This window comes from Anguilla anguilla, chromosome 4 (assembly GCF_013347855.1).
Source record: "Anguilla anguilla isolate fAngAng1 chromosome 4, fAngAng1.pri, whole genome shotgun sequence".
NCBI lineage: Eukaryota > Metazoa > Chordata > Actinopteri > Anguilliformes > Anguillidae > Anguilla > Anguilla anguilla.
The window spans coordinates 2,607,727-2,625,740 of NC_049204.1; the positions used below are offsets into that span (position 1 = coordinate 2,607,727).

The following is an 18,014-nucleotide window of genomic DNA, read 5'->3' on the forward strand; positions in this document are numbered from 1 at the left end:
TGAGCCGAAAGCTGATTGGCTCGTGCCCCCTAATCTCCGCTTCACCTGCTCAGAGACAAAGGCAGAGACAGGTGGGCCCACCTCCGGCTGACTTCCCCCCCCCCCCCCCACGCTACACCAGCTTTTTTACAGTGTAAAAACACACAGGTTGTGAGGACCTCTCACGGGATGCCCCCCCCCCCCCCCCACCCGAGAGACGGGCTTCCATCCCTCCCTCCGTCCGTCTGTCTGTCTGCTGCTGACAGTGCGCTGTCGGGTATAAAAGCCAAAGAGAGCAATCAGGCGTTTTGATGCTTACGCGGATGTCTGCGTGTCGGTCGTTGATAACAGGCGCTTCCCTCTAATGGAAGTGTTCGCCTCCCTGCGTCTCGAACCTTTACCCCCCCCCCCCCCCCGCTGACTGACAGGTGAGCTCTCTTTCAGCTTTCAGGCGTGCCGTGTCACGTCAGACCTTCAGTCCGGGTTTCATCATCTTCGCCAGAAACCGTTTCGCTTTGAAAATCGTCATGGGAACTTCAGTCAAAAAAATTATGCATTCAACCCCTCCTTTCTCTTTCGTTTTCGCCAAAGGGTTCTGTCTTTGATGTCAGGCCAGCAGCGTGATACAGTATAACAGTTAGAGAAGTGGGTTTCGTAACTCGGAGGTTGCAGGTTCGACTCGTAAGTGAGGCACTGCCATTGTGCCCATGTGCACGGTGCTTAACCCGAACTGCTTCTGTAAATATGCAGCCACATAAATGGGTTGTGTGTTATAAACCGCTTTGTGCTAGTCCCTCAGAATTAAGAGACTCTGCTGAGTACTGTAAAGTAATTCTGTTTTTCCAGAAATGCTCTCGAGTGGGGAAAATCACAAGCATGTGGCCTTGGTTGGGATCAGCCTCGTTACTGGAGCATTTACATGTCACAGGGAAATCAGACTATCCCCCCATTGAGATTATCTGCTTACAGTCCAGCCAGCTGTATGTGCTGTGGGTATCACAGATGAGCCCTCCGATTGGAAGACGAGAAGGCCTCTCTTGGGTTCATGTGGGGTCACCGGGGTGGATAGTGCAGCTTGCAGTCCGTGGCCATGCAGTGCTGTGTGGCTAACTGAGAGGCCTTTGTTTGGTTGAAAATGTAATTGGTACAAGCAGGTGCAAGAGGAAGATCAAGGATGTTGTGCTTTCAGTAGGGAATGGGTCTTAGGGCACGTGAAGGGTAGCTTTTGTCAGGTTAATAATCCCATAATAGGTTTGGCTGTAGTTGAGCCAAGATGGAGCATAAACTGGTGAGTTTTCTCATGACGGGTTCAGATATAGTTGAGCCAAGATGGAGCATAAACTGGTGAGTTTTCTCATGATGGGTTCAGCTGTAGTTGAGCCAAGATGGAGCATAAACTGGTGAGTTTTCTCATGACGGGTTCAGATATAGTTGAGCCAAGATGGAGCATAAACTGGTGAGTTTTCTCATGATGGGTTCAGCTGTAGTTGAGCCAAGATGGAGCGTAAACGGGTGAGTTTTCAGTCTTCCGGAAAACAGGCAGACTCTTGATATCCTGACATGGAGCAGGGAGCTCATTCCACCACTAGGGGCGCCAGGGGACAGAACAGACGTGCTTGTGGCATGTGTATAGCTGTGCCTGAAAGCTTCTGCCGGCTGTTAAGTTAATTGGCAGTTGGATGGTGATTACAGGTGTGCAGGTAGCAGCAGACGGGCGGACGTGGGATCTCCCCCACAGGTGTGGTTCCTGCACAGTCTCTTAGTGGCCGATGACTGCAGATCTGGTCGTGCTGACTCCAGTTCCAGGCACTAAATTACCTACGTCTGGCTTGTGCTGGTTATATCGCACGTTACAGAACTGAGCTTTTGCTCAGACTGGCGCTACCACCGCTATGCCTGTCGTGCTCAGTGTCACCGAGCTCTCTGACGTGGGCGTTACATATGTTACAAGGTTACCAACGTTACGGCCGTTACTAACATTACTGAAGTTACTGATGTTACAGACGTTACTGACATTATAGACGTTACTGATGTTATGGACGTTATGGATCTGACTGAGAGGCCGTTGCTATGGCTCCCCCCTCCCTCCCTCCTCTCCAGGGTGGCAGCCCCGCTGGCTGTTTTACCGTGATGGGCACGATGCCCGCGCGGTGTGCCAGCCTCCCTGGCAGCTGCAGTGGGGAGGAGCCTGTTTCTGTAAACAGGGATATTTATCAGCCTTCAGGTCCGATTGCTCTTCCACTGGAGCCAGCCTGCACATGCGGGAGGCCCCGGCCAATCCGGCGAAAGCATTCCAAAACCAGCCAATCCAGCGACAGCATGCCAAAACCAGCCAATCCAGCAACAGCGCATAGGAGCCAGCCAATCTGGCGACAGCATGCCAGAATCAGCCAATCCAGCGACAGCATGCCAGAATCAGCAAATCCAGCGACAGCATGCCAAAACCAGCAAAACCAGTAACAGCACGCCAGAACCAGCCAATCCAGCAACAGCATGCCAAAACCAGCCAATCCAGCGACGGCATGTCAGAACCAGCTAATCCAGCAACAGCACACAGGAACCAGCCAATTCGGCAACAGCACACAGGAACCAGCCAATACAGTAACAGCATGCCAGAACCAGCCAATCTGCCGTAAGGGATTCCTGACATATTAACATTCCGGCATTGGCTGTTCCCTCTCCCTCCCCCTGGTATTGGCTGTTCCCTCTCCCTCCCCCTGGTATTGGCTGTTCCCTCTCCCTCCCCCCGGTGCAGTCTGTTTCTCCTGAACATCCTGGCAGTGTACTGAGTGAGGCCAGGCGCTCGGTAGTGAAGCAGCTCGTGCTTCTGGCTCGCTGCTTGGCGCTGAAACGCAGACGTGGTTTTCCACATCTGCTGTCTGCCGTCTGCAAAGAGCAGTAACGAGCTGTTCTGCGGAGAGACAGCTGCTCTGCCTGTCAGAACGAGCGGCAGGAACCTGTACCTGCAGCAGCCTGTAACACAGGGAGCAGGTTATCCAGATCAACAGGTAGCGTGCAGTGAGAGCAGGCGGTAGACACAGTCGCGGTTCTGTGACCCCCATTTCACACCCAGCCCGCAGAGAGAAGGTATCTTAGCAACAGGAGGTCAGAAGCATCTGCAGCGTTCAGTCAGGAACAGCCTCTCCCCTGATTCTCCTGTTCTTTATCCGGCCCTACAGTCTGAGCCAGTGTGCTGGGAGTCTGTCTGCTCGTACCCCCACTCCTGTTCTCTGAGCCCCCACTCCTGTTCCCCTGAGCCCCCACTCCTGTTCCCCTGAGCCCCCACTCCTGTTCCCCTGAGCCCCACTCCTGTTCCCCGAGCCCCCACTCCTGTTCCCCTGAGCCCCCACTTCTGTTCCCCGAGCCCCCACTTCTGTTCCCCGAGCCCCCACTCCTGTTCCCCTGAGCCCCCACTCCTGTTCCCCGAGCCCCCACTCCTGTTCCCCTGAGCCCCCACTCCTGTTCCCCTGAGCCCCCACTCCTGTTCCCCGAGCCCCCACTCCTGTTCCCCGAGCCCCCACTCCTGCTCCCCCGAGCCCCCACTCCTGCTCCCCCGAGCCCCCACTCCTGCTCCCCCGAGCCCCCACTCCTGTTCCCCCAAGCCCCCACTCCTGTTCCCCCGAGCCCCTACTCCTGAGCCCCCTCTCCTGTTCCCCTGAGCCCCCCCTCCTGTTCCCCTGAGCCCCCACTCCTGTTGCCCTGAGCCCCACTCCTGTTCCCCGAGCCCCCACTCCTGTTCCCCCGAGCCCCCACTCCTGTTCCCCCGAGCCCCCACTCCTGTTCCCCGAGCCCCCCTCCTGTCCTACAGCCGCTGGCCTCCAGAGACCGGGAGCAGGCCAATGTTCCGGCTGTGTGTCACAGCGCTGTTTGTGCTGGGCTGAGTGCTGCAGTGTTAGGGGAGGGGGGTGGTTTCCTCCAGAGAGGAAGTGTTGATAAAGCATCTTAATGGCCGAGATTTCCTCAGTGTGTGTGGCTGCTGTGTGGGACCGGCTCTTCAATCCCGCTGGTACATTAAATTACATTACAGGCATTTAGCAGACGCTCTTGTCCAGAGCGACTTACACAACGTTTTACAAACACCATTTACACGGCATCCGTTTATACAGCTGCATACATATACTGAAGCAATGTAGGTTAAGTGCCTCGCTCAAGGGTACAACGCCAGTGTCCAACATGGGAATCGAACCTGTGACCTTTACGTTACAAGACCAACTCCTTACCCATTATACTACACCGCCGCCCTCCCCGGCCAGACCTGCCGGGCTCTGCCCCCGTATCCCAGCGCTCTGTTTATACATGTCAATCACGCCTTTCGCTACGGAAACAGGGAGAACAGCCTGAAACTGAAAAGCACAGTTTGGACAGAGAGCGTCCTGGGCAATCCGGCCTATTTTTGGCTCATGAGCTGCTCTAGGCCACCTGTTAGCTGAGAAGAGCTCCCCACCCCCCCTCCCCCCACCTGTTACCCTGCTGCCCCCCCCGCCCCTCTGAGTGGCAGAATGGCCCATCGGTTCCGCGCTGGGGTCCAGATGCGCTCCTTCTGCGTTTTAGCGCTCCTCAGTAGCCGAAGCTCTTCAGAGTGGCGTTTCTGAAGTGCTCTGAGTGGCCCTCCAGCCGTACCCAGGCGGCGGCTCTGTGATCTGGAGAGATGGAATTGTGGGTAATATGGTTCTGAGTCAGCTGGGACTTTTAGAGCGCTGAGGTGAGTGGGTTCTCTCTCAGTGCTGGGTGCTTTCAGTGAGGTCTGAGCAGAAGGACCCGCGGTTAATAACAAGTTTAGGTGTCTGGCTGAATGCCTGTAGGGCCTTGTTGAGTAAAGGGGTACGGGCTGTTCTCTCTCACTCCCCCCTCTATGGGCTGTTCTCTCTCACTCACTCCTCTATGGGCTGTTCTTTCTCACTCCCTACTGTATGGGCTGTTCTCTCCCTGCTGCCCAGTGTAGGCTGTACTCTCCCACCCCCCCCGAGTTGTGTGCGCCCCCCCCCCAAATTTGGACTTTTCTTCCATCCTCCCTTTTCCCTCCTCTGGCATGCGGCTCACGTCCTCCTACTAAAAAATTAACCGCTGGAAAAGATGCTAAATCTCGCTTTGCTTTCCGGAGCCACAACCTTTTCATTTTTAAAGCCCGCGTCCCATTTTTAGCGCTGTTGTTACGCAAGGCCGCGGATGCACCCGGGAGTGCACCCCCCCTACTCTGTACGCAGCATGGGTGGGGGAGGGGGGGTTCCCCGACAAAAATACAGCTGCTCTGGCCCCGCCCGCCCCCCCCCCCCCCCCCCCCCAACATTCTGGGTCTTGTTCCTGTGACAATATGCACGGATGATGAAATGATTGAAACACATGCACCCACAGCCCAGACTGCTGCAGCTTTTTTTCTGTTTTGTTTTTGTGTTGTTTCCTATTGCAGCTGCAGAAAGCGCTCCATGTTGTGGGGTCATCACTTCTTAATGAAAACCTTTAAGCGCCGTCATGGCAACAGCTCAGACTTCTTCAGATGTAAAGTCAGACATCAGACTGCTCCACCCCAGGGCTGCGTGTGTGTGTGCGCTGTCTGAGCATCTGGGCAAAGCATCCCCCTCCCCTCACCCCCCCCCCCCCATACACCCCCCACCCCCCACCCCACCCCACCCCACCCGCCTCTGTTCTTGGAATTTCAGGAAAAACAACTGGAACATCACCTTCCGTCAGACTGCTGGTGAAGCATTCCAGATGCCAAAACTATGATCGAAACTTTTTTTTTTTTTAATTCCCTCTCCTCTCTCCTCTTTATTCTTCTTTTCTCTGCGGTAATTGCATATTTTTCAAACGGACAATTGCAGGATGCCTGAGAGTTATGATTATGCTCTGTTGCCGTGGAGTCCTCCAAGCGCTTGTCTGGGGGCGGGGGCCGGGGGGGGGGGGGTGGGCTTTGTTTCAGTACCCGTGCTGTTTCTCATTTGCTCAGGGCCCTTTTTGATCTGGTGGCTGACTGAAGAATTTGAGTTTTAAAGAGTTGGAGAATGCGGTGAAGAATCACTCGAATCTCTCCAGTTAATTGCAGCACACCTCAGAAATGCTCATGACTGTAAGCCAATTACACCTGATTTGACAGCACACTCATTACATTACATTACATTTAGAGATCGAGATAATTCTCCGTTGACCTACCTGGTTGAATAAAATAAGCATTTACAAAAAAAGTAGTGTTATTTACCGAAGTAAAAATATTTGCGATGTATCCTTTAAACGTTAAGCTGTGCTTTCTTTCTGTGCTTTCTGTTTAAACTGTCAGAGCAGCTTCAAACAAATTTTAACAGACATTGCAGTGATTCAGCATATTGCGTGTTTTGGACCAAAAAAGGTAGTCAACTGTGCGTAAAATATGGCAGGAACACATTGTTCTTGGTTACTTGCAACATCTGTCTGTATCCGATTAACAGTGTTTCTGCAAAAATATGCACATATGGGCCTTGGATTTAATAACGATTTAGCCTAAGAATGTAGCAGAGTTGCCCTGAACTGACAGAAGGCTTGGATGCAACACGTCTAATCTCACTGATTGATTCAGTGCAGCAGCCAGTGGCTGTGGTTAGCATGCTACATGTGGCTGTTGTTAGCATGCTACGTATGGCTGTTGTTAGCATGCTACGTGTGGCTGTGGTTAGCATGCTACGTGTGGCTGTTGTTTAGCATGCTACGTGTGGCTGTTGTTAGCATGCTACGTGTGGCTGTGTTTAGCATGCTATGTGTGGCTGTTGTTTAGCATGCTACGTGTGGCTGTGGTTGGCATGCTACATGTGGCTGTGATTAGCATGCTACGTGTGGCTGTGGTTAGCATGCTACATGTGGCTGTGGTTAGCATGCTACGTGTGGCTGTGGTTAGCATGCTGTGTGGCTGCCCATCTCTTTTAGCTGTTATTTGTATTGGAAGCAAACGCTTTTTCCAATTACATACAACGTTAAGAAAGAGCCCCTTTTTTTCCTCCCAGAAACCAGGCGTCTTGTTTTCTGAAGGGAAGATGTGGAATCAGGCCGGGGTTATGAATCCCAGCCGTATAACTGCTCGTTCACAGACACGTTAAATGGGAAAAAAGACTTTAAATAGGTCCTGTAGACCTGAGGTATAATCGTATGCTAAGGTTGCAATTACCTCACACTCCTATATAATTGCTGCACCTCAGCTGGTTTAATAATAGAAGTTTTTTTTTTAACAATCGCTGGTCTTAAAAGCGTAGACGTGATTATGTGTTCAGTTCCTTACCTGTCTGTTACTTAGCAGGCTTAAAGCTTAAGGTAGGTTGTGCTTATTTTATTTGTAATTAGTCTCAACATGTCTGGTTTTGGAGCAAACGAGTCTGAGAAACCCCAACAGAAATGGATCATATTGAAATATAAATATATTATCAGGATATTGCAACACATCACAATGTATGTGTAATTACACAGGTTAGTGCTGCTGTCAGATATTTCAGTGTATGTTTGGAAAACTTGGCTGTGAAATGTCTTTATTACATTATTGCCACTTAGCAGATGATCTTTTCCAGAGGGACTTATAAAAGTGGAATTTAACATATTTTCCAGAAGGTGTATATATTTACTGTATATATTGCAGTATATTGCACTGTCTATTCTGCTGCTGGGACTGTATATTGCATGCAGGTGTGTCTCCAGAACAGCTGAACAGCTTCTTCATTCCAGGGGTTGAGCTGAAGCTGGTTTGAACTGGTCTAAACTGGTTTGAACTGCTTTGAGTTGCTTTGAGCTGGTTTGAGATGCACCCCAAATAATCTCAGTGGCCATAACAATCCTCCCCAGGCCTGTGTGGTTTATGTCACACTACTTTTTATGTTTAATTTTTTTTATTAGCCTTTTTTTTTTTTTTTTGAATTTATTCCCTCCGCCATGTAAAAGTTTGTGTCCAAAAAGAATCCTTTGTTGCTGGTGCCACAGTTTGTTGTTTTAACCAGTAATGCCGGTAATCTCACTGCTGGCATCGACCCTTTAATTTTTAATTAGCGTATAAGATTTATGAGCGTTTAACGTGCTGTCCTGTGTTATCAGGCCGTGAAGGTGCATTCATAATAGATGAACAATGTTCCGCGAGCTGTTGTCGTCATTTACAGTACGAGATATCTGGATTTTCCCCGAGATTCAGTCCCTTACTGGAAGCAGGCTGCTGTTCGTGCCAGCAGGACCCCCCTCCACGATGAAAATGTTTTAAAGACCGTGTTCCTGTTTTTTTTTTTCTTTCTTTCTTTTGTTAAGTTTTTTTTTTTTTTTTTCCCTTAAACATACTCCAGCTCGGATTCCTTCGGTCGTAAATCTAATCGCCGCTGTTGTGGCGAGTGTCTTTTGAAGTCTCTGTTCCACAGGTCGGGGGGGGAGGGGGGTGGTCAGGGTGGATCGGGGGGGGGGGGGGGGGGGGGGGGGGGGCGGTTAGAGTGTTTTGGATCGGTGGAATTCCGTGCGTAATCGCTGGAGCATTCCCGGAATCTGTAATTTAGCGCGGCGGCGTAGAAGAAGAAGGAGGCAGAGATAATATCTGTGCTGTCAGAGGGCATGGGCGGCCTCGCCAAATCTCCCTGAACCTTCGTGAGCGGGACGTCCTGCCCCCGGCGCTGAGGGCAGCTCGGTGCTTCGGCCTTTCTGTGCGCCGTCGCTTACCGCTGTACGTCCATTTAAACCGTGTTTCAGACGGCTGAGCTTCAGGTTTCAGAACGCAGGAGCCAGCACACCAACTTATTGAGTGTTTTATTGCAGAAAAAATGGCCCCCCTCCTGCATTGATTTGAGAGAAAGACCTGTAAATCTAACTGATCAGTATTGAAATGTGAACCTTAATAATATCCTGGCTTGGACTGATGCAGTGTCGTGTGGAAATTTGATTCAATAATACTTTATTTATCCCTAGAGAAGTCTCCATGTCCCATCTGGGGCTTTTAAGCTGGATATAAAGACAATAGCTTGGATGTAGGCAACTTGTAGCTGAGGGGTTGTTAAATAGTTGTGGAATGGTCTTTGAATAGTTTGGGAATGGTTGCTGAGGGGTAGTTAAACAGCCGTGGAATTGCTGAATGGTTGCAAAATGGATCGTGAATGTACTTCCATGTTGTGTGTTTCATGATAGCGCTTCAGATTATTACACCAAGTTTGTTCCAGCCAGTGTGGGGGCAATAGCAGCCTGACAGCAGCAGTTTGGTCTGCTCATTGTTTAAACAGAATCAAGGTGGATGTTTGACTACGGTTTGTTCCCTGTAGGCTTGCTCAGGAGCATGCATTGTTCTGGCCCCTGTTTTTTTACATGACTAATCGCTAATTGTTCAGTTCAAGGAGAAGCCTCACGCTGTGGAAATCACCGCTCCGTTCATTATCTGACACGGAGTAAAATAATTATTATTTGAGAAGCGCGGCTGGTGGAGGTGAAATAACTCTGTTGATAAGCGGACGGACGTGTGACCCGTGTGTGAGCTGCGTGAGTCATGCAAACATCTACTGAGGCCCCTGTGTGAGGGGCGTGTCACCGCCTCACACGCGTTTAGGGCGTTAACGTGGGTTGCCATGGTGTTCTGTGAGATTTGGAGGGTGCAGCATACACACACACACACTCGCACACACACACACTCGCACACACACACAAATGTTCACAGACACACACGCATACACAAACACACCAAGATACACACACGCAATCATGCACGTATATACAAACACGCACACAGACACAGACACACACAGACTTGCACATACACAATCACATGCCCACATACACACACACACACACACAGACTTGCACATACACAATCACATGCCCACATACACATGTGCACGCACATACACACATACACACACACACACACACACATATATACACAGATACAAACGCACACACATGCACGTGCACAAACACACACACACACGCACACAGGCTGTGTAGGCACAGTCCCCCTATCTTCCTCCAATTTGGTTGTAGTTTTTTAGTTTATAGGTACAGATAGAATTTTTTTTTTTTTTGGGTAGGTATTTTGTGTTTCGTAACAAAACAAATTTTTAGATTATTACCCACCCTTGGGGGGGTGGGGTTGGCGATTTTAAATTTCTTGAAAATCGTAGATTTAATCATTTCTGTTCGACCTCCGTGCTGCGAACTTCCCTGTGAAAATATGGCGGGTGGACGGGAAGGTGGTTTGCGGGGGCGCGGGGGTGGTTTGAGGGGACGCGGGGGGGGGGGGGGGGGGGGGGGGGTGAGTTTACTGGGCTGAATCGCTGCTGGTGATGAGCTTAATTAGCACAGCCAGACCGTGCTGTGCTCGGCGGACACCGGGAAGAAAAAACTGATTTTTTTCGCCGTACAGGTTGTCCTCGGCGACGTAAATACTCCTCAGACGTCAGAACGAACGCGTGCCCCCACGCCCGGTCGTCGCGTCTGTTTACTGAGTTATTTAGCCGACGGGTGCGAGAGGAAGTGAGGAAATGCGTGAGCGTGGCATGCGAGGAGAAACGCCGGCGCAGATTAAAGCTCTCCGTGCGGCTCGGCCCCGATGCTAATCAGAGGAGACGGAACAGTGTCCCTCGCTGGCTGTTCTCAAACAGAAGGTAAACATGACGTTAGGCCCCAGAACTGGCCAATCAGATCACCCGTCCCTGCGTCAGGTGCTCTGACCCTGTCGTCCCCGCACCCTCCGTACCCTCACACGACTCCCCCGGTCAGTGGAGCTCAGAGCTTAAATAAATTTAATGTGTTTAAATTAATGTGAATTTGATAAAAAAATCCTCCCACAAGGACGCTCAGAGATCATGTCCGTCCGTTTTTTTGTTTTGTTTGTTTTTTGTGTGATGTTTCCGCCCTTATTGACCCCACACCGGAGTACCCAACGTAAGCGGCAGTTGACTTTTTTTTTTCGAATGCTGGGTTTACTTTGGCCCCCTGCATTTCATAAACAGTGTAATTTTGTTCAGCTTAAGAGGACGGTGGCTGCCCCAACGCTGATGGACAGGAGAGGATTTTTATCTTTCTTACACAAACACTAGCGGAGCTCTGCCTGGCCCCTCTGGGGATCCTTCAGCAGTCCGAATAAAAACAGTGACGATGCGTGTGTGAGTTTGCGGACGATGCGGGAACAAGCGGGGAGTGTAATTTGCTGGAAGATATTAAATTGTGAGCAGATGTCCTGGCGGGTATGGGATGGGGGGGGGGGGGTCTTAGTCCCCACGCTTCGTTCACGTCCTGTTCGAGTACATCCCGTACGCTGGCGTTGTCTGGATGGCCTCGATGTTCATGCCCGCCAGTTTGGAGTTGCCACTCCGCGCTGGTCTGCATAATCACGCGTGAGTCACTGCGTTCCGCATAATTATGATTTTTTTTTCGGTTTTGTTTTGGAGGGAGGGGGGTTAACACGGCAGGGCCGATCTCCACCTCCAGGGAAATCAGCCTCTTAAACAGTGACCTGCTGACTGGCAGACTGCAGATCTGCGTCCCCTGTGTCCCTACGGACGGGGCTCACAATAACACTATTCTGGGGGCGGGGGGGGGGGGGGCTCAGATGGCCGTGTTGTGTGTGCGTGCGCATCGGGGGGGGGGGGGGGGAGAGAGGGGGGTGGAGATCGCCGTGAGCGCTCTTGGGAGTGTGTGCCGCGCGACGCAGCAGACGTCAGACTCCGCTTGGTTACTGTCACTCAGGGAGAGCGGCCTGGAGGCTGCGGTGGGAGACGAGGGTTGTCAGAATTCCGCTTCTGTTTCACGCGGCTGAACGCGGCGTCCCTGCCGTTGTGCTTCTGTGAGCCCGTTCAGGCTGTATTCAGTCAACACCGGTCCTGAACGCGAGCGTTGACTTTTCATTCAACCAACTCGGTTGAGTTTTGGATTCTGTGACCACTAAACACTGTTCATGTGAAGAAAAAATAAAGAAGATTCTTGCCTTTTATTGATCGTCGAAGTTAAGGACAAGCGTTGATTGAATCCGGGCTAAAGGGCTCACGGCTGTGATTGAATCTCAGCCATAATCTCCTCACCAGCAGTGAAGACTCTTTAACAGATCCCACCTCACACCTCCACCGCTGCGTAACATTTCAGCCATGATCCGATTCAGATCGATCCAAGAGAACGGCAGCATCTCTTCGGCAGGCATGAAACGCTTGGTTTTCGGTTTTTGCTGATTCGTTACTGATTTTGTGATGGATGGGGACGCTGCGAGGGGGGGGGATATATTCCCCTTTTTTGGGGGGGGGGGGGGGGGGCGACGCTGGTGCCAGCTTATGACCCCCTTCACCCCTTCCATTCTTCCCGTAATGAGCTGTTGCTGGGCAACAGGGACAGGTACAAGCTGGCCAAAGCCCCCCCCCCCCAATATGTTACTGTTGTTTAGTCCGTCCGCCCCCTCCCTGAAACGGGCACATTAATGGTACTTCAGCACCTGCAGGACAGCCACAGAAAAAGCATTTCAGCACATTTATCATCATAACTGCTGCAGAGAGACTCTGCACTGTACCGCTCCCATCTCAACAGAGCGCAGGATCGAGGGATGAGATTCAAAAAAAAATATTTAAAATATGGTCACGTGATTTTAGAATGCGAGGATGCGTGTGAGAACACACACACGTGACTGGATGTGCTGATGGTGCTTTGACCCACTCCAGAGAAATGACTGACAGGCCGACAGTGGGGCTATACAGGAGCGTCTGTCGGAGTGTAAAACCTGTGAGACAGTGTGAAGCTGGCATGGTACCAACAAAAAAAAAAAAGATATGTGTTTGACAGATTTTTACATCGGGGAAGATTATGACACAATAACCAAGGCAAGCCAGATCCTCCAAACTATAACGTAATTAATGTAGTGCAGTTTCAGATTTTACGAATACACTGCATCATTCTCTTAGACCCCAGCCCTGTGCTGCTTGTGTCTGATGCATCCCATCCCCATGGTAAAGTCAGATATAGAGCACAGTCCAAACACAGCCTCAGCACTGACCTCCACAGAGCCAACGCAGCACAGCCCAAACCCAGCCTCACCACTGACCTCCACAGAGCCAACGCAGCACAGTCCAAACACAGCCTCAGCACTGACCTCCACAGAGCCCACGCAGCACAGTCCAAACACAGCCTCAGCACTGACCTCCACAGAGCCAACGCAGCACAGCCCAAACCCAGCCTCACCACTGGCCTCCACAGAGCCAACGCAGCACAGTCCAAACACAGCCTCAGCACTGACCTCCACAGAGCCAACGCAGCACAGCCCAAACCCAGCCTCACCACTGACCTCCACAGAGCCCACGCAGCACAGTCCAAACACAGCCTCAGCACTGACCTCCACAGAGCCCACGCAGCACAGTCCAAACACAGCCTCAGCACTGACCTCCACAGAGCCCACGCAGCACAGTCCAAACACAGCCTCAGCACTGACCTCCACAGAGCCAAAGCAGCACAGTCCAAACACAGCCTCAGCACTGACCTCCACAGAGCCAACGCAGCACAGTCCAAACACAGCCTCAGCACTGACCTCCACAGAGCCCACGCAGCACAGTCCAAACACAGCCTCAGCACTGACCCCCACAGAGCCAACGCAGCACAGCCCAAACACAGCCTCACCACTGACCTCCACAGAGCCAACGCAGCACAGCCCAAACACAGCCTCACCACTGACCTCCACAGAGCCAACGCAGCACAGTCAGAACACAGCCTCAGCACTGACCTCCACAGAGCCAACGCAGCACAGCCCAAACCCAGCCTCAGCACTGACCTCCACAGAGCCAATGCAGCACAGTCTAAACACAGCCTCAGCACTGACCTCCACAGAGCCCACGCAGCACAGTCCAAACACAGCCTCAGCACTGACCTCCACAGAGCCCACGCTGCACAGTCCAAACACAGCCTCAGCACTGACCTCCACAGAGCCCACGCAGCACAGTCCAAACACAGCCTCAGCACTGACCTCCACAGAGCCAAAGCAGCACAGCCCAAACCCAGCCTCAGCACTGAACCTCCACAGAGCCAACGCAGCACAGTCCAAACACAGCCTCAGCACTGACCTCCACAGAGCCAACGCAGCACAGTCCAAACACAGCCTCAGCACTGACCTCCACAGAGCCCACGCAGCACAGTCCAAACCCAGCCTCAGCACTGACCTCCACAGAGCCAACGCAGCACAGTCCAAACACAGCCTCAGCACTGACCTCCACAGAGCCAACGCAGCACAGTCCAAACACAGCCTCAGCACTGACCTCCACAGAGCCAACGCAGCACAGTCAGAACACAGCCCGACCATTGTCTGGGTTCCATTGGCTCCCCCCCACCAGGGGGTGCTCTCTTGGCAAGGGACACATGTGGCATAAGCAAATTTTACTGCCTATAAAGGCTACAGCTGAACAAACTAACTTTTTCTGGAAGCTTCCGAGAGTGGTAGTTTATTCAGTGTGAGCGCTGGCAGCATTGGGGTGGGGGGCGAGGGGGCCGGGGTGGGGGGGGGGGGGGGGTTACGCAACGTTCTGTTCTGGGACTTCATGTCTTCAGTTCGTGAGCAGATTTGAAGAAGTGAAGAAAGTGATGTTTTTGTCCTCTTTCACGCAGATTTTATAATTGGCTTCGGGGCTTCGTGAGAGGCTGTGATCGGGGCGGAGACGTTCTTGTGATGTAGGCCAGCGTGTGATGTCACGCCTCTCTGCGCTCCGCCTGATTCGCCCAGCGGACAGACCCCTCTGACCGCACCCTGCTTCCTGTCGTGCGCGAACAGATTTCACAGACTCGGGGAAAGCGTGGTGTCTGGTTTGATTTGCCTTCGGGTCCTGACCCGTCCTGTTCTCTCTGTCTCTGTGTTTTTGAAGGCACATGTTCTGGCAGTACCGGAAGGAGAACCCCAAGTCCAAAGTGGGCGAGCCCCCCCCGGACGGGCAGCCGGGCTTTAACAGCGGGGTGATGCTGCTGGACCTGGAGGCCATGCGCCGCTCGGCTCTGTACAACCAGCTGCTGGAGCCGGGCCGGGTCGCCGGGCTGGCCGAGAAGTACCACCTGCAGGGGCACCTGGGCGACCAGGACTTCTTCAGCCTGATCGGCATGGAGCACCCCGAGCTCTTCAGCCCGCTGCCCTGCGGCTGGAACCGCCAGCTCTGCACCTGGTGGCGCGACCACGGCTACGGCGACGTCTTCCAGATGTACTACCGCTGCGAGGGCCCGGTGCACATCTACCACGGCAACTGCAACACCTCCATCCCCGACGACTGAGCGTCACCACGGCAACTGCAACACCTCCATCCCTGACGACTGAGCGTCACCACGGCAACTGCAACACCTCCATCCCCGACGACTGAGCGTTATCACGGCAACTGCAACAAGCCCATTCCTGATAACTGACCATTCCCACGGCAACTGCTGCATACCCTTCCCAATAACTGTCATTACCATGGTAACAGAGACTGAGCATGTTTTCATGGCTACATGCCTGTCACCAGTGACTAAATGCATTACCATGGAAACATGCACATCTCTGACTGCTAAGCGCATCATCACAGCAATAGTCGATAGTCTTCCCTGATGACTGAACACAGTTACCCCAGCAAACTACAAGAAACCCATCCCTGACGATCCCTGTTTCCTTCACCGCTACGTGACGCTAGCTGTACAGGGTTTCAAGTGAACTGTCTGTTTAACATACCTCTGAGGAGTGTACATTAGCTGCCCAAGTGTTCCATCTCTGGGGCTTTTAGGAACAGAGATGTTGGAACACCTGGTCACTGTCCCCTTGACATTTTGCAGGACAGACCAGCAGGTCTGGAAGTCAGACGTCAAACGTGCACCGCAAGCTCTTCATCTGAAAGGTCTTCAGTTCAGGCTGAATTTCGCAGCAAACCAAAAATCGCCTGTAAGGTGGGATTCTGGTGAAATGTTTGTGAGTCTCAGTCTTCATGTTTAGCTCGAGTGCCTTGGGATAGTCATCCCTGTGCCTGTCTTCATTGCATCTCTGGACTCTCAATCAAACTGTGGGGCCGGTGGGGGGGTGGGGGGGGACGGCGGATGGGGGGGGGGGGTCACCAGCACGGCGTCGAGCTGCGTCGCCGCGTGACGATGTGAGGCGGGGGCTGGCCTCGCGCCAGGACCCGCCATTTTATCCCGCTAACGCCGGCCGCAGGTGAGAATGGCGATGTTCCAGTCACCTCGTCTCTGTTCTCCCCCCCCCCCCCCTTAATCCTCCCGTGGGGAAGCCGGGGGGTCTGGCTCCTGCCCAGCTTCTCCTCCATGCTACGCTAACGCGCGCCAGCTGGGCTGTGTATTAACCTGGTTTATAATGCGCCGGATCCGCGGTACGGCACGGGGACCACTCTGAGAACTTCCACAGAGCTCTGAGAACTTCCACAGAGCGCTGAGAACTTCACTCATCTGTCATCCTTTCATCTGTATGTACTGTACGTGGGAACGATGGACTCACATAAATAATCAGTATGATGATAAAGGGCTGTATTTCAGTTTTCGATGCCCCTCCCCCGCCCCCATCTCTGTGTATGTCCAATCAGGGGCCGGCATTTGGCACTGTGGCCCTGTGCGATGGTATTGCCTGCTCTAAGTGGGTCCAGACAGGCCTCGGGGGCTGGTGGTGGTGCCCTTATGGAGTTTGGGTGCCGGTACGATTGGCGTGATTGGCTTGTTTCCTCACGTCGACCCGCAGGCCGATCGATCCGAGAAGGTTCTGGAGAAAGCGCTTCAGGACCGCGTCCAAGCGAGTGTAACGATGGCAGCAGTACGTTAAAAAAATGAAAAGAAAAGAAAAGAGCAGTGGAACCAAGTGTTGACGTTCTCCTCCCTGGTACAGTCAAGTTCTCTCACCTATTTTCCAATAGTTTATAAGGGTCCTGTTTGTCAACAGTTTATCTTTGTTACACACAGAATATTTTTAATTACGCAACTTTATAAATGCGCCCAGGGGGCTGTTGAGACCCCTGTCGGGATTCACACCACTGAACTTGGGTTCCGCTTTAACATATTTTATACAGAAGCTTTTTTTTTTTTTTTTTTTGCATTTGTTTGCAGTCACGTTTTTTGTGCTTGCTTTTGAATAAGTAATGCATGCTGCTATATATTCCCTTTTTTTTTTGGTAACAGTACTTCAGATATCATTGCATGCCCTGTGTTTTTAAAACACAAAATGTGATTTTTGGGTTTACAGGATGATTTCAGCACTTGAAACTCTCAAATTTAGGGGGTTTCTACTGAATCGCATGTCTTATTTCTTATTTTCTGTTTTACATTCAGTTTTTTTCTACATTGTCTAACATTCCCTCTTGCAGTATTCTAAATATTGATGTTTTGGTCAATTTTTTCTCATTAATTTCTGTGCAGAATGTAACCTGTGAAGGCCGTTCTTTTATACACAGTGAACACAATAAAAGCTTTCTCATTTTTTGTGAAATGAGTAGAACAGACTGCAGTTGATTTGTTATTTGCGGAATCTGTTAAAACTGTGGGAATATTAAAAATGTACTCTGTGAAAGGTGAAGGTAAGAGAGAAACTGAAATGTGCTGTCAGTAACATCATTTATTGAATGGGACCATAAAAGCAGCTACCACTGATTCCAAAACACTGGTTGTTTGTTGTGTGTGTGTGTGTGTGTGTGCGCGCGTGTACGTGCGTGTGTCCCACTTAAGAAAAATTTCCATTCAAAACAAGAAGAGGACACATTCAGAGGATTTACTCAAAACTTTCCATTTTGGAAGTGTGCCACATGATTCAGAAGGAACATTCGCGGCGTTCCGCTGTGTTTGGAACAGCGTTCCGGAAGGTCACTGCAGATTCCTGGGTTTTCCCAGTGGCTGTCAGCGTTCCTATTCTGAACTGAACGTGACTGAGAGGTGAGGTAAGGTAAGGCTCCCCTGAAATGCACTGTAGAGGTTTCTCTCTTTAATCTCTACCTTAATGTTCTGTTCTCCTTTACCTGATCACTGTCCCATCATCTCAGATCTGTGCTGCCACCTCAATTATACTGTAAATATTAGTTTATGTGTCCATAGGCATTCTTAGTAATGATGTCATTTGGAATCCATCACAGAGTTAGACATTCCGCTATTGGCAGTTGAAC

At 51.5% G+C, this 18,014-nt stretch overlaps 1 protein-coding gene across 4 annotated transcripts in view; it reads left to right on the forward strand.

Annotated features, from left to right (window-relative positions):
- xxylt1 (xyloside xylosyltransferase 1) overlaps window positions 1-15,924 on the forward strand; it is a 50,358-nt gene extending 34,434 nt beyond the window's left edge. For all 4 annotated transcript variants that reach the window (XM_035412373.1, XM_035412372.1, XM_035412370.1 and 1 more), the window contains exon 5: window positions 14,772-15,924. In XM_035412373.1, coding sequence (XP_035268264.1) covers window positions 14,772-15,168 — 397 coding nt within the window. In that variant the 3' untranslated portion in view covers window positions 15,169-15,924. The remainder of the gene's footprint in view (window positions 1-14,771) is intronic.
- Window positions 15,925-18,014: the final 2,090 nt, after the last annotated feature.